General features: G+C 40.7%; 3 protein-coding genes across 5 annotated transcripts; 2 read left to right on the top strand and 1 right to left on the bottom strand.

Annotated features, from left to right (window-relative positions):
* The first annotated feature begins 535 nt into the window (after window positions 1-535).
* ttc23 (tetratricopeptide repeat domain 23) lies at window positions 536-10523 on the top strand. Of its 3 annotated transcripts, none has more exons than XM_046037359.1 (12): window positions 536-844; window positions 1129-1294; window positions 2101-2224; window positions 2482-2638; window positions 2736-2861; window positions 6555-6726; window positions 6878-6983; window positions 7086-7193; window positions 7368-7495; window positions 7809-7958; window positions 9627-9709; window positions 10098-10523. In XM_046037359.1, exons 1-12 carry the CDS (start codon window positions 816-818, stop codon window positions 10210-10212), a joined length of 1464 nt encoding a protein of 487 aa, XP_045893315.1. In that variant the 5' UTR covers window positions 536-815; the 3' UTR covers window positions 10213-10523. The 3 variants fall into 3 exon arrangements, with proteins under 3 accessions (XP_045893315.1, XP_045893316.1, XP_045893317.1); XM_046037360.1 differs by having other exon boundaries at window positions 2119-2224; XM_046037361.1 differs by lacking the exon at window positions 7086-7193 and having other exon boundaries at window positions 538-844.
* Window positions 10387-18960, bottom strand: synm (synemin, intermediate filament protein). The gene is made up of 4 exons (XM_046037358.1): window positions 18005-18960; window positions 16697-16821; window positions 14913-14992; window positions 10387-14467 (listed from the first exon to the last, which is right to left on the bottom strand). Exons 1-4 carry the CDS (start codon window positions 18800-18802, stop codon window positions 12444-12446), a joined length of 3027 nt encoding a protein of 1008 aa, XP_045893314.1. The 5' UTR covers window positions 18803-18960; the 3' UTR covers window positions 10387-12443.
* pgpep1l (pyroglutamyl-peptidase I like) lies at window positions 18235-21668 on the top strand. The gene is made up of 6 exons (XM_046037363.1): window positions 18235-18823; window positions 19410-19508; window positions 19596-19648; window positions 19731-19847; window positions 20242-20468; window positions 20582-21668. Exons 2-6 carry the CDS (start codon window positions 19478-19480, stop codon window positions 20754-20756), a joined length of 603 nt encoding a protein of 200 aa, XP_045893319.1. The 5' UTR covers window positions 18235-18823; window positions 19410-19477; the 3' UTR covers window positions 20757-21668.
* The last annotated feature ends 1577 nt before the right edge of the window (window positions 21669-23245 follow it).

Raw genomic sequence — 23245 nt, forward strand, 5'->3', positions numbered from 1 at the left:
GTCATCCAGGTCATAGTTATCCAAGGAAGGTTAAAATCAAGGGCAACTGGACTTGGTTGAAACTACTCGAAGGTGTTTCGCCCCTCATCCAAGAGGCTTCTTCAGTTTTGACTGACGGGTAGGGAAACTCAACTAATTAACCTCTGTGGGGTTGTTGCCGAAGATGATCGTTACCACTGGTACGGGTTGTAACGACAGTCGTTATGGTCGTTGGAGCCACTTGAGGCCAACTATAAACGACCATCGTTGGCATCCTCACCTGACTCCAAAGGTTTCCTGGGAAGTGATGAAAGCTGCCACTTAACATTACATTTTAAACACTAAACGTAACAGCCTGGTGTCTCTATACCTACCTATAAACGTTCACTGTTAGGCGTATTTTTTGTTTTGTTTTATTAGAATAACGTTAAACCTGTTGTTATAATTATTCACGGCAGTGTAAAGTAAATGAAAGACATCTAAATTGGGTTATTTAAGAACAGCGCGGTTCTTGAATGCACCCCATTTCCTTTACACTATTTGGGCTATGTACTTTCAGGAAAGGCGTTTCCAGAGATGGACAGCCCAGCTCCTGTAACGTTACAGTGACATGGTTTTAGACTTACTGTGTGTTGGGTTATTTTAAGCCTAAACGTTCAGTTCTCCCAATGAAACATTGAAGAGGAAGAAGAGCAGCAGTTGGTCACGCTCGCGGGTGTAGCAGCGTAACCACGGAAACTAAAACGTAAAGAGCACAAACGGTAGAAGGCGGGTTAACGTTACATCCATAGACTGTGCGGTTAGATCCCTTGCATCTTACATTGATTGTAAAAGAAATGGCTGCTGATCACGCAATGACGTCTGAGTAAGTGATCTGTTCTTACAAATATTTTTGTTTAACCCTTGGATCAGTCAAGGTAACACTAGATGGTAATGGTAACGTCAATAACCTCGCCAAACATAAGATAAAAAGAAAAATGTGTTTAAAGTTAAAAAAAAATATTAAACTGTATTAGCACCCGTATCAATTGTGTCCTAAATGCATTTGTATTAAGTGAGTCTACTTTGTAAGAGCTAGCATTTCAGATACTAAAAACTGCTCTAACTTAAATGGATGTCCTCCTCGACATAACGTACCTTGTTTGACAGCATGGGAAGCACCAGCAGAGGGGTTGATACATCTCCTCCCCGTGACTCAGATGTATTGAGTACGTCACAAACAGGATATGCTAAGAAGGAATTTATTATGATGCCACCTGAAGAAAAGCTCAAACACTTTGACAGCCGAGCTCAGGCCCATGAGGGCAACCAAGAGGTGTGTACAGTATATGGTTGCAGTGACATTCATTGCAGTTAGTTGCACCCAGAAGATGTGCTTTTACAACTTATCTTGCAGACTTTGGTCTTGTTGACAGGGCTGATGCATAATAGTGAATCTATACAAGATGTATGCACACTCCAAAGGGTTCAACTAATAGTTCTTTCTTAATATGTTTACATGCACATTAATATTCTGGTTTTAAGTCTTATCCTGGTTTTGATCATATTCGAGAGATGACATTTACATGGAACACCACAAACCTGATTACACATATCCCTGCCTATATACCTGATAATAACAGTATCCAGGTTTCTGATTGTCTGTGTGCAGGTGCGTCTTGAATCCTCAACATCTCAGCTAATTTGTATGCCAGCAAAGAACGATACAACATGTGGATAAGGTGTTTATACGCCACAGTATCCTGGCATCTATCAGAGTACTCCAGGTAGCATACCAAGGTTTCTCAAAACCAGGGCAAGACCTTATCCAGGATAAAATGTTTACATGGGCAACATGTTACCGGGATACGCGTGTGCATGTGCTGTAAGAGACATGGCCATTAGAGACTGTGCTTTCTGTTAGTTTGAATAGAAGGTTTTTTACTAAGGTACACATCCAATCAAGTCAATTTATATTGCCCAATATAATGTCACGATTTGCCAGGTGAATGATTGACATTAGTTTCTAAAAGCTAATCTAAGCTCTACACTGTAACACAGAATGATTAATGATATGGCTTTAGATGCGTGGTACAGTGGGCCATCAAAAGAAGTTATACTGACAGTCATTTACTGTCTCAGTTTGATGCTTGTATCCAGGACCTGGTACGTTGTGTGGCTCTGACTAGACTGGTATATGGAGAGGAACATCTGAAACTAGCCCAGGCCCATGCCAGACTGGCTAAAGCATATTTCCAGTTCAAAGGTAATTTATAGATTATACAACATTGTGAGTACATTGTAACACTTAACTGCAGATTATAAAATTGATTTTCAAAATATTACCACTTAAGATAGATACAGATTTAGCTCCTGCATTATGCATTTTTCATGTGGTGTTACTTTGGTCTAACAACTGCTAATGAAAGGGTTGTTAATTGGGAATAATGTTAAGATGATGTTCAGATTTAGAGTTAGCATGCTGTTCAGTCTACACTCACTGATGACTCTTTGTTCCCTCAGGCTGGGGGCTGCAGGCCCAGGAATACTCGGCCCTGGCCAGAGAGCTGCTGCCTTTCTGCACCTCCATCTCCTCCTGCAGGGGTGAAAAGCTCGAGTTTCTCACGTGTCTCCTGAGCGTACACCTCACACAGGGAGGTGCCTCGCTGCTTACAGCCAAATATCCTTGCCATGATATGTTTTATAATAATGTATAGGATTGAACAAGACTTATCAACTCAGATAACAAGCTGGATAGGTCCTTGACTGATTTTGACTCTTGAGGAGGCAGAATCTTCTTTTGTGGAGGCAGAACAAGCTCTTGAGAAGCTTTATCAACATGATGGCATCAACCAGGAAGAGAAGATAAAGACTGAGCTGGAAATCTCCACATCACTATCCAGGTTCATTAGTGAAAACCATTTTGTATAATATTTTCAATACTGCAGATACAGTATCTAGTCATAACAGAAAAGTGGTAAATATACTGTGGATTAAAGGCTTTAATACAGCATTTGCAGACTATAGTACGTATAATAATAACAGCTGCTACTTGGTTGTTGACCTTGCTGTCTGGTAATCACGTGATTTGCTCTATTTATTTCCTGTGACTTATAGTATCATGTTCAAGCTTGGGGTTATTCCCAGTTAAAAGGTAACATGTCCGGTGTTGCTGGAGTGCATTCAGAGTATAGCCTGGATGATTTTACATTTTTAGCAATTGGTAGTATACCTAAATAATATTTATTTTCTTCAAACTCTCCCAATTTCAAATACAGTACCTTAACATCTAATTTTGTCCACAAGATGGCAATAGATTCCCACAAATATTCATAAAATCAACCTTCGACATGGTTTTTGGAGTGGGGGGGGGGGGGTTTGCTGACTTAACTTTATGCTAGTGAAAACCTCATTATTTCATGTTCTTGTGAACAACAACTTGATTAATCAGGATTTTCCCCTGTGGTTGTCCAGTCCACTCAGCAGTCAGCGTGGGTGTTTTGTAATGATGCTTACAGACCTGCTGGGTGGGGTTTCTGCATGTGCACTCATCTATTCACAGCTCAAGCAGAGGCACATATGGTGGAGAAGCATTTCTCCTCCTATTGAAACAATTTCTTCCTTCTCTCCATATGTTTTCTGCCTTTTTTTATTTTTCTTTCACTCTAACCTTAACTCCTTCCTTAACTGTTAACCCCTCTCACCTCATATCAGGTGAGGGGGGGTCCTAAGAGGTCCTAAGGGCAGCACAACATGGTCAGGAAAAGATTATAGACTTAACGGATCATGGTGGAGACACCAAGTAGAGACATCAAGTGCAGGAGACACTGATACACTGTTAAGGGGACTGTGTTGCCTGGCACTTGTCATAGCTTAGATAACTGGGTGGGTGAAATTAGAAGCATAAACAGGAAATCAAGTATAGTCTTACCTGGGTTGAGATCGCCCCACTTAGACTTGTATGTAGGACCCCATTTTTGAAAGTTCCGTTGTGAAGAAAGGGGAGCAAGGCTCCCGCCGCATTTACAGTAAACAAGCCTTATCAGCAGCTGAGGTGAGCTACACTCATAGGAATTTGTAAATTATGCCATCTTGGTCTGTTTCAGAGTCAGAGTTTGTTGACATGATGTGTGTAATTGAAAAAATGTGCAGAGTCTGGCTGGCGTGTAAGCTTGCTAAATCTCTTTTTGTTAGGTGATGACTAAGAATTTGGCATGCTTCTAAAGCTCTGACAGTCAACACTGTTGTGATAGGGGGGGGAATGTTCCCACCAAAGCCTGCAACAATAATGGAAGCTCAGCTCTCTTATAGAACCTGGTCCAAACATATTCTGCTTGGTTTTAGATTCACACTCAAGGTGTACACTCAGCCAGATGGGATATTTGATTCAAGGAAGCTTTATTGTTGGGTTTAAATTTGGTGTGTGTGTGTGTGTGTGTGTGTGTGTGTGTTGTTTGTTTTGTTTGCTGTTGGTGTGGTATGAAGTGGCCCTGTTCATGTCTCTCTCTATGTATACTGTTTATGTATAGGCTATTGACTGGATTCACAGACATAGTGTACAGCATAGCTACTGTATGTCAAATACCAGTGGTATTCCTATACTTGGGATCCAGAGTCTGTTTGTTTTCCTTCCAAAAAGGTAGCTCTTATTCTCTCTTAAATCAGGTATTTTGTTGTAGATGCCATGATTGAGAGTCACTACCCAAGACTGAACATGTAGTTTAGTATTCTTCTTCATAGTCTTTTACCCAAATCTACCCGAGGTACAGAATAACAACTCTCATCAGTCAGAATGCCATCAGTTCAAAGCACCATGCAGAATTGCTGGAACAAGCTGTTGTGTTTCTGTCCCTCTGTTTTTACTTTGGCCTGGTCTTACTGTATTATTTTCCAAGTGAAAGCCCAGAGCAAGCTTACGTCAACTATGTTCTGGAAACGTTTACAAAAGAGGTCTGTGTGGCTTGCTTGGCAACACATCTACAAATCCTTAATTATATAAATTTCCTGCCCTGGGGACTTTTCGTAGATTTCAGTGGGCTGTGGCATATTACCATTCTGGCAGGAAGTGTGTAAGGATGCAGAGTGAATGAGAGGATAGAGGGGTATTGTCTCTTGTCTGTCCAGGCGGGCCAAATGGAAGCATGCTGGAATGTAGCTCTGCTTCAGCCATCGTTGCTGCCCTAAAAGGAGCTGAAGTGCCTGCTCCATGAACACTTATGGGCGGGGCACTCCTACTATCCATCATGACATGTTAGGATAATCTTGGATTCATGGGAAAATTCTGAGAAATTAACCATCACACTGTTTGTGGAACCTGTGCTGCTGACATTTAACCAGTGAGCCATGAATACCCAGATCCACGTGGTCCAGGGATGTGAGGATGCCATAACACTGACTTTTGGTTCACATACAGGTTGCCCCTGCTAAAACATACTGTATGTACTCATGATACTGGAGGGCACATTGGATAAAACCTTAAATCAAATGGCGTGCTTTGACAGACTTCATTGAGCATTCTGTAGGTAAATTGATTGTCATCCAGATAGCAACATACAACTTGTATGTGGGAAGACTGTTTTGTGAAAAGCGGTTTCCTGTACTGCTGTTTGACAGCAATGTAGCTTGAGATTTTACAGTAGTGAGTGGTGTGCCCTCCCCCTTGACTGGAGAGCTGAATTAAATTTAGAGTCCATTAGATGGTTGGAAGCCATTAGCAGAGCAACCTGTTGGATCCAGTGTCCTTGCAGTGGTTAACGCAGCCATCATCTCATCTCCTCTCGCTACTCTCCCAAGGCTTTTTTCTCTGTACAAGCCCAAGCAACTCAGGAAGTGACTGTCTTTTAAAAGAGCAAAGACTCTGTTGTGTGCATCAGCAAAACACGCAAAGCCTAAGACCTTGGTAGCAACAGCATATGTACAGACGGGTGACAAATCGTAGATGTAGAACTCTAAGCTCCCCATGACTAATCAAGGACCACGCTTAGCTATTCAGCTTTTCTTTGGTGGTTTCCACTGAGACTGCGAGAGTATCCCCTAATTTAAACACCTCAGAATTAGAGTTTGTAAAAACAGCAGGAGTTATTTGTCAGAGTCTGAGAGGCTGTAGTTAAAGTTGGGGATGGGTAATCTTCAGTCCCACAGGAGACAGTTAGAGACTTGTGAAAGGATGCAACCAAAAACAGTTAGAAGGGCAATGTGCAAGCTTTCCCTATTATAGTCTTCACTACGCCAGACTTCATCTGCAGCCATTAGCCAAAAGCATTCACCACTCCGCTGGGTCTGGGTTTGGCTAGAGACCAATCAATCCCTCCAGGCTATAGTACTGAAGTAACAACATTATGGGTAAATAGTGTACACTGTTAATAGTCTAATAATAATACTAATAATAAAGAGTGTTATTAGATAGCGTTTTTTATTTAAATAATTATGTGTTTTGCTCAACTACACTTGCATGCAGAAAAACTATTTGAAGGGTTACTCTCTAATCATTGCGCTGTCCTGTTGCCTTATACAGTGTGATGAACTGGTCACTGTCTTCATGTCTGTCTTTCTGTCTATGAAAATCTGTCCATTTGTGTGTCCTCTCTACTCTATAGAGTCTATAAGAGACAGAACAGACCAGATGAGGCTTTAAGCCAGTGTGAGAGGTCTCTGCAACTGCTGAGGGACTGTGGTCAGCTAGAGAAGACATGCTCTGTCTATAGGGACATGGCCGCCATTGAACAGGACAAAGGTCATTTGGACCGAGCCATAGAGCATCTCTCCAAGGCAAGGGCCATATTTCTGACGCATCATACACAACTCGCAACATAGGAGGATTTCTTGAGAGGGTGCAAGGCTTTGTTGTTGGGTAATGTTCCCACACCTCTTATTTTGGTGATATGTGATCTGTTTTATTTCACGTGGGTGTTTCTGCTAGGCTCATGCCATTGCTATGAGTCACAGCCTAGAGAAGCTAGAGGGGGCTCAGATCTCCCACAGACTGGCCCTCATCCTGTGTGCTGCAGCAGAGCCCCATCACAATGGTGAGTTTATTCACAGACACAGCCTAGGTCAGAGCGATGTGCACAAGAGGTTAATCAGGATATGCATCTCCCTTTGTCTTCCTATATGTGAAATTCTTTAAGATGGTGTTATGGAAATCAGACTTATAATATCCACATTGAAGACCAAGTTCTGTCAAGTCTGTATGATTCACCCATGTCAACTATGCCAAGGCATATGTATGCTCCATGGTAACTACTAAAGCTTAACATCTGGAAACGATGATTAATTAAAAGGATTGATGTAGGAAAAGCTAAAGAAAACAGTTCATTGCTTTTTTAGCAGTATGTGTTTTCAGTTACTCTGTCAATTATTGCCTTAATTTAAATTAACATGCATCATTTGTGTGTTTGTGTCTGGTGTAGACTCTGCAGGTCAATACTTTGAGCAGAGTCTAAGTGCATACAAAAACTCTGCAGGTGCACAGGATCCAGCGTTTCTCGCTACCCAGGATGATTTCTGTCGTTTCCTCCTCCTCAATGGCCAGCAAGAGGTCACACACACACACACACACACACACACACATACGCGCGCGCTTACAAACATCCACATCTGCAAAACCAGTGAGACAATGCCACTGCAGTGATTTCCTTCCAGCATTTGATATAAGTATCATAAATATATCATATGTTTTTTCTCATGAAATTTTAAAACCCATTGCAGATTTTCAGTATCCACAATTGTTTTGTTCAGAGAGCAGCACCATGGAAACACCATCAGGGGATTTATTCCACCTGCTAAACAGGGTGTGGCTCTCACCACCGATGGCAAGAGATGGTTTACCTATTTTTGATGTACCATTGCAGAGATGTGTGGAGATCCAGAGAGCTTCTCTTGCTACAAAGAGATCTACGTTCGGTGACCTGAGTGCTGAGGTAGCAGACACCCTTCAGCTGATAGGAAGTGTGGAGATGACTGAGGGCAAGATGAAGCAGGCCCACCGGACCATGACAAGGGTAATCAGAACACAGGCGGCACATCTATTGTTTGTCTTTGTTTTAACCTCTAACTGCAAATTAGAAATGCTGGACAGGTTACTATCATCCAACGTGACCCTGCCAAAATATTTGGGAGGCTTTAATAAAAGGCCAGGAGTCAGTGGGAGTGTCACCAGTGAGCCGCCTGCTCAAAATATAAACACAAAAAGTTCCTGTCATGTTGAGATGAGCTATTTCCACCATCCTCCCTAAAGCTCAGCGCTATCAGAATCGCATGCTAATCTTGGAAGGGCGCAGTGTGCAGAGGCGCCCTCCCTGGTGTAAAATATCACACAGAGTGACTTTGTGTTTCCTCAGTCTGGATGGAGCCTGTCAGATGGGCAACACAACTTTGGAAGGAGAATGGCAGTTTGCTAAATGCTTTCAATTAAAGGGACACTGACCCCAATTAGTGCGGCATGCCATTATGTCCTTTGAAACAAAAGTGACATTCCTACATCTTTCAGCACACATATATTGAATAACGGCAGCCTTTTAGTTCATTTAATGATGTCACTCCTCTCATCTGTTATTTAGTCCTTATGCAATGAGTGTTTTTGTTTTTCCACATACAGTATGACTGCACATGTTTGCCATATGAGCTCAGTTCTGCTGCCCATCAAACATACTAAATACACTAGTAAATGGGGATTTCTTCATACTAGTAATGACATGTCTGTAAGTAAAGGAGCCCAGTTGCTATGTTGATTTGTTATGGGGCAGAGAGGGTCCCAGTTCCCCCACTGACAGGGTATGTCAGGGCTCACTCTACACCACATGTACACTGACACAGAGATAATATGTTAGAACTTTTTTTTCCTCCTGTCATCATGACACCATCTGCACTGTGATTGAGTAACTTTTTTGTTTTTCCAAAGGAAGCCTGTCTCATACAGTAGATACATTGCATATGATTTACTAAAAAAACATAAGAGAACAATGGCACACATGCAGACATACACTTGACAGTGCCCCTCCCTCTGTAGTGCTGCTGAAAGAAAGCCCTTCCATTACATCAACCTTAGCAACAGTGAAAACATCCAAGAGGCCAGATGGGTCTTTTCCAGATTACTGAGTGTTTTCTACTTTTCCTGGTGGAGAGGGAAACTTTTCGCTCCCTCTTTCCTGACTTTTACAAAGTTCTCTTCACATCTTGTTATTTCTGATGATTGCAGAAATGCAGGCAGGCTTTTATCATGTCTGTTGTGACATTGCATGCACACGCTGTATAATCATATACATTTGTTTGTAGATAAAATGTTTTTTTCTGGATTTTGTTAAATTAGGCATTAACTTCTGATGTCATAGAGCTAAGCAGCCATTGCTCCTTCCTCTCATTTGATTGAACCAAACTAAATGTAGAGTGGAAAATGACTCAGGCTGCTTCTTAAATGTGTTGAGTTAACCTGGGTTGTTGCTTTGGAGTCCTTGTAATAAATCTACCAGATCCCCCGTGTTGATCCGACAGTCCGAGTGGTCAGCACAGGTGTTATCTAAACCTTGGACTGCTACAGTGGTTATTTTTGGATGTTTAGAGCATTCACATGTTGCTAGGAAGTATTTATTCCCCTCTGAGTATGAGCTGTACCTCTCATCTTCTACTGATCCCTCACTCTACTGTCATAAATTTTTTAAAATTTATTATAGTGCCTGGAGATCCACAGTTTGCTATACGGTCCTCAGCACAAGAAGACAAAGGCTACCCAAAAAGCTGTGGACATGCTGGCCCGGTAAATCTGCAGAACATTGACTTACTTTTTCCACTAATGAAACTGTACTTTATATTACATCAAGACATTTGATTCTCCTGATGATAAATTGCCAAACAACTGTTTTTTTAATTTAATAGTATGATTAAAGCTAGGGTAGACAATGCTGCCTGCGCACACTCTGGCTGTGCACTCAGTGTGAATGAAAATGTGTTTTGTAGGAGTGGCTTTGGAGGGGGGCCTGAAGGGAGGGGATGGATTTTTTATTTTTTTTGTTGGATACTTTCAAAATGTAGCTGTTTCTTGCTAGTTTCTCTAACATTACCTGCCCCAGCTTTAAGATGGAGGAAAAGATGAGTTGAGAACAGACATGTTTCAGTGATGCAACCATGTACTATATTTTTTGCAGAGCACCGGAGGTGGCTGAGAGTCAACAGAGGCAAGGTAGAAGGAAAACAAAACCTCACACACTTTCAGTTGTACCATCCAGGGGCAATGATGGAAACTCTATGTCGGACTCTTGAAATGTTCTTTTTTTATTTTGTCACTACAATAACCTTGCAGGTGTGAACCAATAACTACTGACATATAGTTTTTTAAAGAAATATGTTTGTCTGTTAAATCCACTGGCGGTACATGATTTTGTGCATTAGCTGAAATGAGTTAGCTTTGAAAAAAATACTCACACTCAGAAAACATACACACAATAGGTTTTAATTGTGTTAAGATATGAATTACTTTCCAAACACAGGCTTGAACCTTTTTAAGCAAAGCAATAATGTCATTTGTTCAAAAGAAATCATTATGTCAATAAAAGCAATGATGTTGGTTTGTCCATGTTGGCAAACGCTTATTGAATTGAATTCTTTATACATCAATAGATTTTCTGTTTGCTCATGTACACATTTTCTTTTATGCTATGAAATGGCACGTGGTATCCAGATTACACTGTGTACGTCCATATACAGTATCCTAACACAGATTCCTTTTTTAAGTGCACTGATGAAATCATGTTTTTGTTTTTATTATAGTACTATAAATTACTGCAGTTTGCAAATGCGATCATGTATGGAAAATATGCTGTATCTGGGCACTTAATGCAACAAGTGTTTTTAATTGAGGTTTCATTTTGTAGATTTCTAACAATGAACATATTCATAAAAGCATTAAATTCACACTAAACATTGCATTTCTGCACATTTTTTTAAACATGATAGTGCCAGAAAGCTAATGTATGAAGTCAACAGTTGCTCAATAGTTAGTTAGTTGTTAAAGTATAAATTTTGAATATGTGCAAAACATGTAACCAGACTGTAATTACAGTGGACCATTTCTATCTCTGCAACTAGAACACAACACAACAACCGCTAATGAACTGTCATTGCCACTAAGCTGATGATCCAAAAATAGTCACCGTCACACACTCTTATGTTAGAGCAAAGGTGAATCCTTCAAGCCAACACTGTGATAACCAACAAATGTATACAAGCAAAAGGCATCCAGACAAGACATACTGTACATCAAACCCAGATGTGATTATATTTGCTTTAACACTTTGACTGAATCTTTTAAATTCATCAGTATTATGCTGCTACTTTTCTTTTCATCTTACTATTTGCTTTTCAAATTGGCAGCCCTAGTTTTGTTTGTTTTACATGGTGTAATTTACAATTCCCAGCTCCCTAATCTCAGATCAAAATGTTCACAGTTGGGAAATTAGAAATGTATGGTATTGACACATACCATGTAAAGATGAACATTTTACAAACCTGTTTCACACTGATTACATTTATCATGTTATATAATAGTCATAATAATTTTTTCCATAATTAATCAAAATGTGCTTTGTGCCATTAGTTGTGAGTTAATTTAAATCGTCTAAAAGTACATAACTTTGAAAGTTTCTTAACAACCCGTTTTAAGTGCCACATTTACATCCACTACACCTTCATTTCAGCATTCACAACTTGCAAATTAAGACACATTACCATCTTTTTCTCCACTCCCACTACACTGTCCTCAGCTAAAATCTTAACTAAATTCTGTACTCATCACTGACTACTGCTTAAAACAAACTTCTGTGTTCCAGTATGCAATATATAGTAAAACCGTTCCATTTATCAGCAGTGCCCAAGTCAAAAGAAAAATGAAAGCCCCAATCTTCAAACAGCGCACAGCACCTTATAACTTCAACTGTCATATGTTAGCTTGCATTAAATGTGGACCAAGTAGATTCAGCAACATGGCAAGACACAGCCATGACGTGATAGGGTGCTGTAATCTGCAGAATGAGCCGTTTAAGCTTTACAGCACGGGTCAATACAAAAATAGAGAAATCTAGAGAGAATAAACAAACCTCTTTGAGGATATACTGCAAGCTAAAAAAAGGTTAACACATACCAGCGCAAGATAAGCGCAAGCATCAGTAATGACCAAGATAAGAATTTGCTAGAATACGTAGATATTACAATCCTAAATTAAAATACCTCATATTAGTTAGCACTCACTATTTTTAATAGGTACACCCAGTTTTATGTGACACACGCAGGTACAGTAAAACAGTGCACCAAAATCAATTAGATGTATATAATGTTTAACTGCAAAACTTAAAGCATTATTAAAGTGTCTGCAAACAGCATTAATGCCGTGTGTGTGGGCTCCTGCGTGACAACAAACTCTGTATGTGCACCTCAACAAAGTAACATTGGCAAGTACTGAGTTTGAAAATATGTTGACTGAATATATGACTGAATTCTTAATCATCTGTTGGGCTTTCAAGGTAAACTGTTGCAACTCTTTTCTCTTGAGAAATCTTAACAGGGGTGTCCGAGACTTGAGATCGCAGCTCTTGCTCCGAGGCAGCGTCATCGTGGCTGCCTTGTACATCCATCTGGAAGGTGAAGGACTTTGAGTTCGATGGCCCCAGTTTGATATGTTTCTCGGTTATTTCAGAAGCAGGCTCTCCTTCGTGAGTGAAGCCTTCGAACTCTTCACCATACACAACGTCCTCTTCTTTGGAGACTCTGAAGCTGTATCCTACTCCGGCCCCTCCCTGGAAGGCTTTCTCAAGGCCTAAGTTAGAAGATCGGAGAGTTGCCATGATCTGCTCTTCAGATAGGTCATCTCCTGCCTCCAGCAGCCCAGAGTCTTCCAGGGTTTGAGACACGTTCAGCTCTGCAACTATAGTCATGGTGCCATTGTCACTTGACTGTTGCACTTTTTTGACATTGACCGCCACATTCTCCGGACTTTCACTACTCACTTTTGTGAGGAAAGCCAACTCCTCCTTCAGTGGACCCGACACTGAGCTTTGTAGCTTCTCTAGAGCTCCCTTCAGCTGATCTTTGGGCTCCAAAGAGTCCTCTCTCAGGAATTCAAGAACTGACTCCTGAACTACAGGGGAGACACGAACCTCTTCTTCAATGATGCACTCTGGGAAACTCTCTTTGACAAATGAGTGATCACTGGACATGGACTTGTATTCATCACTTTCCTCTACAGTCACTCTTTTTGGGGGAACATCTTGATAATATCTCTCATCTGATAGGTCATCTACGATACCATAATGGCCATATGAGGTAATGCCACCCCCCTCCTCGGGTTCAGAAAGATTATCATCTGGTGTGGAGACAAAATATTCTTGAGGCTCTTGGTCATGGGAGAAATATGAAGATTCACCCTCTCTAGGATGCTCTTGAACTTGTACAGATCCACCCTTGCGATGATCTCTATCTGTCATGGAGGTTTTCATGGCATCACCATCACTTCTCTGAAATTGAGCTTCATGAGGGACATTTTCAAGCTCCTCAATTTGGAAATATGTTGAGGAGGGTCCATAAAAACTAGACCTGGACTTCTGTTCAACCTCAAGCTCCTCATCACAATGAGACTCCACTGGTTCCTCAATGATTTCCACGTTGACAGATTTATTTTCCAGGCCCTCGCCTCCCTGCAGGCCACTTAGCAGGTTCTTGATCATGCTTCCTGTTGCTGTGTCCTTGATGTCCTCCAGTGAGACCTTCTTAACCCCTTGGCTTAGCAGATTGTCCAGTGCCGAGTCCTCTGAAAAATCCAGCTCTTCCTCCACTTTGGATTCCAGCACAATCTGTGTCTTAGTCGTGCCATCTTCCTGCTCAGTTTTCTCCACATGATACCTTACCTTCGATTCTCCCGAGGAGCAAACCTGAGCTTCCAAACCTGCTGGTTTTATCACGTTTTCAATGATCTCCTCCACAGACAGAGTGTCTAATATCTTTTTCTCACTTGGGCCTGTCGTAGACACTGTTTTCCCTTTATCTTTGATCTCGCCTTCATAAACATTATCTTTCTCTTTTTCATCTGACACTTTCTTTTTGCTTTCTGTCTCAGTTTTCATGCTCATGCTCATCATTGGCGGTGACACCACTCTCACTGATTTTGTCTCAGTAGCAGACGACTTGATGGGACTTACTTGCTCCTCTGTTGTTTTTTGACTAATTTGGTTTTCACTCAGACCCGTTAGATTGTCTTTGGTGGCAGTGGCTGTGCTGTTTGCAGGGGCTGAAGTGGCAGCCCGAGCTTTGGTGAATGAGATCATGTCCCTTCTGGAGGCAGGACTCTGATGCCGAGCTCTGCCTGCAACTGAAATAGGAATGACCCTAGAGGGACTTATGGACCCAGAGGGAGGCACAGGGGATCTTCTCAGCTTTGAAGTCGGCGGCGTGTACCTGATATCCATATGTTGTCTGGTGGTTAAGGTGGAAGCTCTTGGAGTGTAGGGATGGGCAGGCATCTTAATGTCTGAGACAGAAAATGAATTAGCATGAATATTTAGATACTTAAAGGAATAGTTATATTTTGGAAAATGATGCTTATTCGCTTTTTTGGCAAGAAGTAGATGAAAAGATTCATACCACTCTCATAACTGTTTGGAAAAAATGAAGCTGGAGCCAGCAGCTTAGCTCATTGTCTTGTTATCACTGTGAGATTGCCAGGCATCCAGTGAAGACTCACTGATGAAGTCACTGCTCCCGGCCAAGAAATAGTCCGGTACATAACGCCCCGTAAAACCACAACTTGTTGTTTTTACACATAGATATGGCAGTGGTATCGATCTTCTCATCTAACTCTCAGCAAGAGGGCAAATAAGCATTTTTGGCTACCTGTCAGACTGTTACTTTAACTAGCCTTACAATGTACTCTTGTGATCAATGTGTAACAACAATAAATACTTTTAATACAGTACCTATTATTCTTTCTCTTTGATGTTGAGTTGCCCTCCTATGAGCATCTGGCAGACCCACTCTTTCACCCTCCAGGAGTGCCCTGAACAAACAACAGACAAAATACATTTGAAGACAAGGGCAAATGTCAATATAAATAACTGTTTGTCCTCGTATTTCAACATAATATTTTTTCCCATATATAGAAAAAAAGATCAAAGACAAATACCTCACAAGACGGTGTACATCATTCAGCTCTGCCATTTCAACAGTCTCAAACTAAATGCCACAGGCTTACAAGACGGTAAGAACCCAGGACCTGGCCATATACGGTGGTAATAATTAAAAAAGTAAAAAGTTGCTGTCATAATACTAATAAAGACCTTGTAATAATTAGCTCCAACAGCTCACCTCTGCTTGGCCATTCTTCAACAAACATACAACAGCAAACCTCAAAATGGAACAACCTCTCCAGAGAGTGCCCCCCGAAAGACTGACTTAAAAATAAAAGCTACAACGCAGGCCTGTCCACACTTCCCTATGAATCCCAAAGCAAAAGCTGACTCGTGACACATAGAAAAACACATGCCACTGCCACGTGTCTGAGCAAACATTTTGTCTATTCCAAAAATCCAAAACAAACTAGATGTGCCAGAGGAGAGGATGCCATATACAGACACACTGGAGTGGAAGGTCTTAAAGAACTTCCAGGGAATTGGCTTAATACTAATACAATTGTTGAATCCCTCGACAATTTCAACATCTGTTGAAGACTGCATAGATGTCTTGTGATATGAGGTAAGATGTTATGGTGTTCCCAGGATAACTTCAAAACCTCAACTCGATATTTGACTTCAAACATGAAGATACAGTATGTTTATTGACTGCTTTACAAAGTAAAATAGCCTGCTATGTGATCATATGTAAATTTAGCTATGAAGACCAGATATGCCATGCTATTACAGGATATGAAATACCCGATATAATTTATCTTGCTTCGTAAACACTTAAAATAAACCACAGAGAAAGTTATAGTAAATGTGAGCTACTACTTTTTAATTTATTTGAGTGGTCAAATGAGAGCACTTAGTGCCAAGATCAGCAGAAGAGTAACAGCTGAATTCTTCTAATGTGTATGATAAAATCACTAATTAAACTAAGAGTAACTGCAGAGGTTGGGGGGCTGGTTTGACCAGCAGTCTGTTCTTGAAAGCACTGAAATATAACTGTAAAGAGAGGATGCACCTTTTTGAATTTCAGCTGACTTTCTTAATTCACAAAAAAAACGTTCTACTTCAAGTTAGAAATGTGTGTAGTGTACTTGCTGTATTTTCAGATGTACTCATATTTAAAAGAATGTTTTCATCACCATTAAAAAAATGTCAATTCATGGTTCAACTCAAGTTTGGTAAATGAAGACAGTTTGATAATATCAATCACCTTTACAAGTGTAGGACTGCTGTTTTATAGGCACCAAGCTCTTTCACACATAGTAACTCTCCATAGGCATTTTTCACCCTAGACATGTTGGCATGTCAGAGTGTGAAAAGCACAGGTGTAAATAATAATTAATGATGGCTAATAATGATTCCATTTAGCTGCTTCAGTTTCAGTATTGTGCATGCTGGTTCCCTGTCACAGCTTACCAGGACACTTTAAGCCACCATCATTAATGTTATTAGTAACACCTGTGTTCCTGCTATGACAAGTCAAAATGTCTGCTGTGAAAATGTATATTCTACTCAAAGTGACCTGTTAAAAATATCTGTTTTGACTGGACATATGACAAAATAAACAAGCTCTTCACCTGTAGGCAGCCACCTCCATGCCCAGATCCATCTTAACCTGGAGAAGGTGTTGATGCTCTCTCATCTTTTCTGCAATAGTGTCAGCCATCATGTTCCTCTCATGCTCCAGCTGTTCAATAATCATCTGCAGGACAGAACAGAAAAAACACCCTCCAAACATTAAGTTTTCATGATGCACATAGTGTAATTTTAAGTTTATGGTCTATTGGGTATTAAATTTAACTGAAATTCCTGTAATCAGTCTGCTCCCTTGTTAACTAGAAAGTGTGTAACCTCATTTATTTTACTGCAGGCTACAGTGTTGTTAACTTTGTAAATCTGTTGTTTATGTTTGAGTCAACGCCACTTATTTTTTATTGAGCTCTAATGCAGAAAGATGGCGAACCGGCTGAACACTTACTGTCAAAGTAAAAATCAAGTCTGATCCCAATAACAGACTGCGTTAATCATTCGGACCACTTAATCCCGACCGCTTCGGTCATTTGCGCGTGAGCCTTTTCCAATAATGTTTAACATCCTACAACAGATGTCACGCTCAATTGAAAATTACCACGGGGTTAAACTGTGAGAAATGTGTTTTTGTTACAATAAAGAGGACCACCCTTCAGTGTATGCGCATGCGTAGTCATTTGTAACTGACTGACCTGCTTAGGACTCCATCTTTAGGAGGCTAATAAGGATTTGTCTGTCTGACAGCTAATTGGTTTAAGTGGCTGGTGTAATCTAGCAGCTATAAAATACTGGGGAGGTAGCTACTCAAGCTATTCAATCCTTTTATACTGAGGTCAAATGTTGCACGCAACGCCCCAGGCTTTTGATAGATAGAGGAACACAAACTTGTCAGGCATCACTTAACGCTTGTAACGTCTTTATGTATCTTGGAGGGCAACATCTACTGCATGTGTGTGTTTTTTAAGACAGACTGAAGTGAGAGTGAGCCTATAGTCACAGGATGTCATCAGTTATTACTGACAGAAATGTCAGCCTACATTGTGATGATATAGCCTAATAATTATTTAGACAACCGTTAATGCGTTTTAATCCGTTTGACCATCTGTATAGCAGCCACACTGCAGCTACATCAGTGCCTTCAAGTATGGTGGGTGTGGCAGGGCCCCCCCCCCCCCATGGCTCAGTGTAATAAAAGGGAGATTGTTTTGTCTGTATATTTTGAAATGTGTATCGCATTTGTAATATTTGGACTTCTTAAAATAGAAATATATTCCATAACCCCACTCCAGTTTCTCTAAAATGTAGCCTAAATCTGGACTCTCTGTCCTACTCTGTTTAATGGGGCTTTTCCTCACCTGATATTCACTGAAGTCCACCCGGAATTTTTCCTGCATGTGCATCAGTTGTTCTTCAAGATGCGATTGAATCTGGGCTTGCTTTTCTGCCTCTGTACGTAATTTGTCCAACTCTGAGGCATACAGCATCTTTTCCCTCTGCACATCACTCAGCCTCGCCTGGTCTGCCTTAATCGACTGCTCCATTTCTTCCACCTTCTGCTGGTACATTTCAAAGGTCTCAAGCCATCCTTCAGACAGACCGCGGGCATACTCCTGCACCTCTTCCATGGAGGCCGCCGGCGGGCCGCGATAAGTTTGCGTGATGATGGGTACCACCCGGGACTCCACCTGACGTCGGAGATGATCCTTTTCTCGTCTGTGCGCATCCTCTAAGCATTTATACTCGTTCTCCAGTTGAAATAAACGCTGCTGGAGTTCACTGTTGGTCTTGTGAGCGTGTTGAAGCTCCCTCCCGCAGCCTTTCAGCTCGCCACTGATGCCATTGCACACCTCAGTCTGCTCGCTGCACAGAGACTGGACCATCTGCAACTCCCGCCATAGCTTCTCCCGCTCCATCTCTGCCTGGGACTTTTCAAACGACAGCTGCCCCACCATTCTCCTCAGATCCCGCATCTCATCCCTGTATTTTGACTCCCACGCCTGCGTCTTCGCTTGTCTGAGTTTATTTATTTCAGTTATAAGATGCGCATTTTCCTGCTCCAGTTGCTTCGTTCTGGAAAGGTACTGGACAAGTCTGCTGTTGAGCTCCTGCAGCTGGTGTTTTTCGCTCTCAAAAGTTCTCTTGAAAGGCAACATTGTGGCTTCTAATTATAAAAAGTGAGTTTAGAGAAGAAGAAAAAAAGTCCCGTCTGTATATTAATTCAGGAGACAGGTTGCCCCGGTGTTATTTGCGTGTGCGCCTGTGGACACAACTCTGATGTAATTTGCGATCAGTGGCCTTTGACAAGTGCAGAAGGAGGAGGGCGTGTTCTGCCTCACAGGATCGTCCCAAACGCGTCCGAGTCCCTGGCAGATGTTATGCTGCATTAAAGTGCTGTCTGAAATGTTAACTTTAATCTCGCAGAAATAACGGGTCTAAATGATTGGCCTGTAGCCTTTAAGCCTAGTTGCCACTTTAACTGAAATTTCATAAAAATGTATTGTTTTATTTTTATTTTTTACTTTTTTACTATATTCATTTTTTTCAGTCCAGTCTTATTAATCTTATTATCAGGTTAATTAAACGTGTAATTAAACTTGTAACTTGTATTGGAACTGTAAATGTCAAAGTGAGGATTTACCTGAAGCACTTGAATGCATCACATCCACACAACCTTTTCGTCATCTATTTGCCGGGGAATAGCTCCCCCAAGCGGACAAAAGGTGTGCTGCGGGAGCTAACATAAGTCTTTTTGTTTTTCAGTGTATATGCTACTGTTGTGAAGTGCGTGGCACCATGCCTTCCTTACTAACTGTATACTTCACTGCGTCATGAGTGGGGGCGAAATTGTGGTCGTAACAGGTAAAGTAATAAGTGCTTTGCTCATGGATACACGAACTTCTCAAATCGGCGTTAATTCTGAAGTGCGATTTTTAATCCCTTTTTAAGGCTTCGGACCTTTCAGACAGTTTTTATTGAACCCCAGCTGGAAAGCAGCCCAGGTAATGTTTGAAAATACACTGCCAGCCAGTGTGAAATGCCCATAGAGAGGCATTAAGTTTAATTTTTATTATTATTATTTAGGGGTTGAAGTTGGTCGGATTGGGAGAGCAGACTGGTGTTTACATTAAAGAGTTACCAGTGAGTTATATTAAGACTCAGCAAATCATCGCAGAGATTTGGCAAACTCTTCACCCAAAGGTAAAAAAATATATATATACATCTATATATATTCAAGACCAAGGCTGTAGCCTTTTGATTGTTAGAAATACTGAGGCAATGAGTCACTCTAACCCAGCAAATATTGAACAGATACCAAAAAATAATGAATCCTATATTCATCAATGTATATATTAACCTAAAACTTGTCTAAATTAAATATATTTTGACCAAACACACTGCAATTAAACCATAAATACCCAAGCCTGAGTTTTTATTAGTAGTGTGTAAACTACATTGGACATGACCTCGATGTCCTCAAGCTACGGGCCCTGGTCGAAATAATAAGTGTTGAAACGCGTAAATACACCCTGGTTATAGTATGAGAAGGTGATGATCTCACTTTACAGTTTGTGTTTCTGTGAGCATGTCCCAGTTCGCTGTACATCTGGGTGTGGCCAGCGGTTCCAGTGTCATCATTCTGGAGCAAACAGGGAAGAACAGTGGATACAGAGACAAAGATGTGCGTGGCTTCTGTCCTGAAAGTCACTGCTGTGTGGAAGGAGGACCACAGAAACTTGACTCAGTCCTTAACATGAGGGCCGTCTCCAAAGACTTCAAACAAGCAGGGAAGGATGTCATTTATTCAAGAGATGCTGGCAGGTAGACATCGGTTTCCTGCCATAGATTAATTGAATTGGATTATATCTGTGGTTCCTGCACTGTGTTGACAGACACTCAAGAATATGAGATAATGCTTTCTGTCTTCCTCTCAGGTACCTGTGTGATTTTGCCTATTACTGCTCACTGTATCACGGTCAGAGGAGAGCAGCCCTCATCCATTTACCCTCATCTGGCAGCCTGACCTCAGCTGACAAACTGGTGCCCCTGCTGCAGACCCTCATTCAGACCATGCTTGACCAGCTGGAGGACCCTCCAGAAAGAGCATGAAGAGATGATGACAGCGCGCTTCCTCGAACCAGCGGTCAGCGAGGTCGATCTTCTAATGAAGACATTTCACACGACATAGACGCACATTACAGACCATAATCACTGAATGATGGGGATGAGGCCTCAGAGGTAAATAAATAGCAAACATAGTCTTATAGTTCTCATTCATTTATTTATTCAAAATTTCAGGGGAAAAAAAGAAAATACAAGAGATTTTCATACACATTTGAAGATGGCATTTTAAAAAAATACACCATCTCAGCTATAGATGTGAAAAAATGTTGAGGCCTCAGATACAGATCTTGAAAAAAAGACAGTCTAGTGAATTTTTTTTAGATTATTTCTTTCCCCAATCAGGTAATGAACACAGAGATCTTGTGAAAGTATTGTAATAAAATAAAAGTAGTAGACCAAGGCCCCCTCAGAAGGTATAGGAATGCAAATAAAACTAAAAACAGAGGCATGACAATGATAAACCTCAAACTTATTATTGCAGTTTGAATGCACTGACGCATCCTCCATGAACCTGAGGTTTGCATGAAGAACATTCTGAAGAATTAAGGTGATAAATATGACTAAGTTGAATGTATTTTTTTTAGTTAGCTACTGTATATTTACGCAGCAATCTGGTAATGCAATAAAAGCAACTAGCGTGAAGCTGTAAACTTCGGCCTATCCTCTTTTTCTAATCATGTTCTTTACTCTTTACCATGACTACCCGTAATCTACGCAACATCCCTGTCCTATACATGTCCACGTGTTCAGCATTAATTCACCTCACAACAGGGCAATGTAATGTCTACTCTCAGAATTGAAAAGTTGAAATATATCATTAAATGTTTGTATTTTATCATTACATACATCCAACGGAGAAAAATAAAAATAAACGCACAGATATGTTAAGTAACTACACAAGCTGTTTGCTTGTCAGTGGTGATTTCTGTAACATTGTGATATTCAGCAGCAACCAGACTGTTTTTCAACCAAAAGATCGTTCACTCTGTTATTCTCTTAAATCATGCACAGAAAAAATGCTTAAGAAGAACCTAGATTGAGCACCCAGATTTCACATTAGAAGTTAACTAGTGGCCTATTTATAATATTCAAATACTCGTTTTATTATTGCTTTTAGGTATTAATTTCAACACGCATTTTATATCAAATGATTTTATACGCCTTCAGCCCAGAGGCCCTTGCACTGAGACAGCAGTCGCTAAGTTGCCACTGTAAAAGCTCCTTCACACGCCACATTTTTGATGACAATATAAGATCCACTGAGGTGACTGTTTGAACCAGCAGCATTAGTGTAAGTAGCAGTACATCAGGAGTGTTCAGTTCACTTTCAGATGATCAAAAAGCCAGAAAATGGTCACTAAGAGACTCACCCTGACGACAGTGGAGATTAGCTATCACTAGAGCTAGAACGACATGGCATTCAGCAGGTAGACTTGGACAGGAGAAATGATGCCGTTCACAAAAACACATAGTTTACAGGGTAAAAAAAGAAACTCTGAAATCGAATCCAACATTGACTGAAGAACGATTGAAAATTGCCCATTTAGGACTGAAGGCCGAAACATGTAGGTGGTGGAGTTGCTGCTAACTCTATAAAGGTTTTGTGTAGAAAGTACGGAAAAGTTCTTGTTACATTCACAGTACTGATCTACACATAACCGAATGTATTTTGAAAGTGTGAATGACCTCTGTTTGGAATATACTGAAGCTGTGAGATGTGGGGTTGTGCTGCAACCTTGCAGCAGTACAACCTGCAGGTAGACAGCAAATACATTGTGTGTTGTTTTTCTTGGAGGTCAATAAAAATATTTTCCCTTTTTTAAATATTCCCCATTATAACTGCTTAAACTTCTATATAAATGCATTTTAGGTGAGAAAAGGAAGGTTTCTGTCTTTTGAGGATTTGACGTTGTGACAATATGTTGGGAGTCAGTGGAGATGGAATGTCTGATGTTGATGTTGATGATGCACTGGCCTCTCGTCTTATGTCCCGCGCCGCGCCTACTCTAACACTACAACTAGGCAGTTGTAATGTAAACTATTAAGTGAAATTATTGTGTAGGTTGCTATAATTCTGTAATATTTTCTCACATAAATACCCAACAACAAATTTAAGTGATTCTGCAGAGAACAAAACCACACGGTACTGAAGGCTGCTACAAGCAGTCCTTTCCTTAGCATTCTCTGAGGTATAAATTTACTTTTTGTAATTTAGTGGGCCAGCAATTAGTGGGCTAGTGAACTTACCACACCTAAAACCTCCACACAGATATTCCATCTCCTTTCCTAGTCCGCTTTGTGAGGTTAATCTAGATCCCTGTGGGTTTTATCCAGATAATGAGGTTTCTAAACTGATGAGAAAGCGTGAGATGTACTTTTTTTCCATTCGCATACATATATTTAAAAAGAGTGAGGTAGATATATACTTGAAGGAGAAAAAAAAAAGTTTTTAAGTCCCCCAGTCATGACACCAA

This window comes from Micropterus dolomieu, linkage group LG22 (genome assembly GCF_021292245.1).
Source record: "Micropterus dolomieu isolate WLL.071019.BEF.003 ecotype Adirondacks linkage group LG22, ASM2129224v1, whole genome shotgun sequence".
Lineage (NCBI taxonomy): Eukaryota > Metazoa > Chordata > Actinopteri > Centrarchiformes > Centrarchidae > Micropterus > Micropterus dolomieu.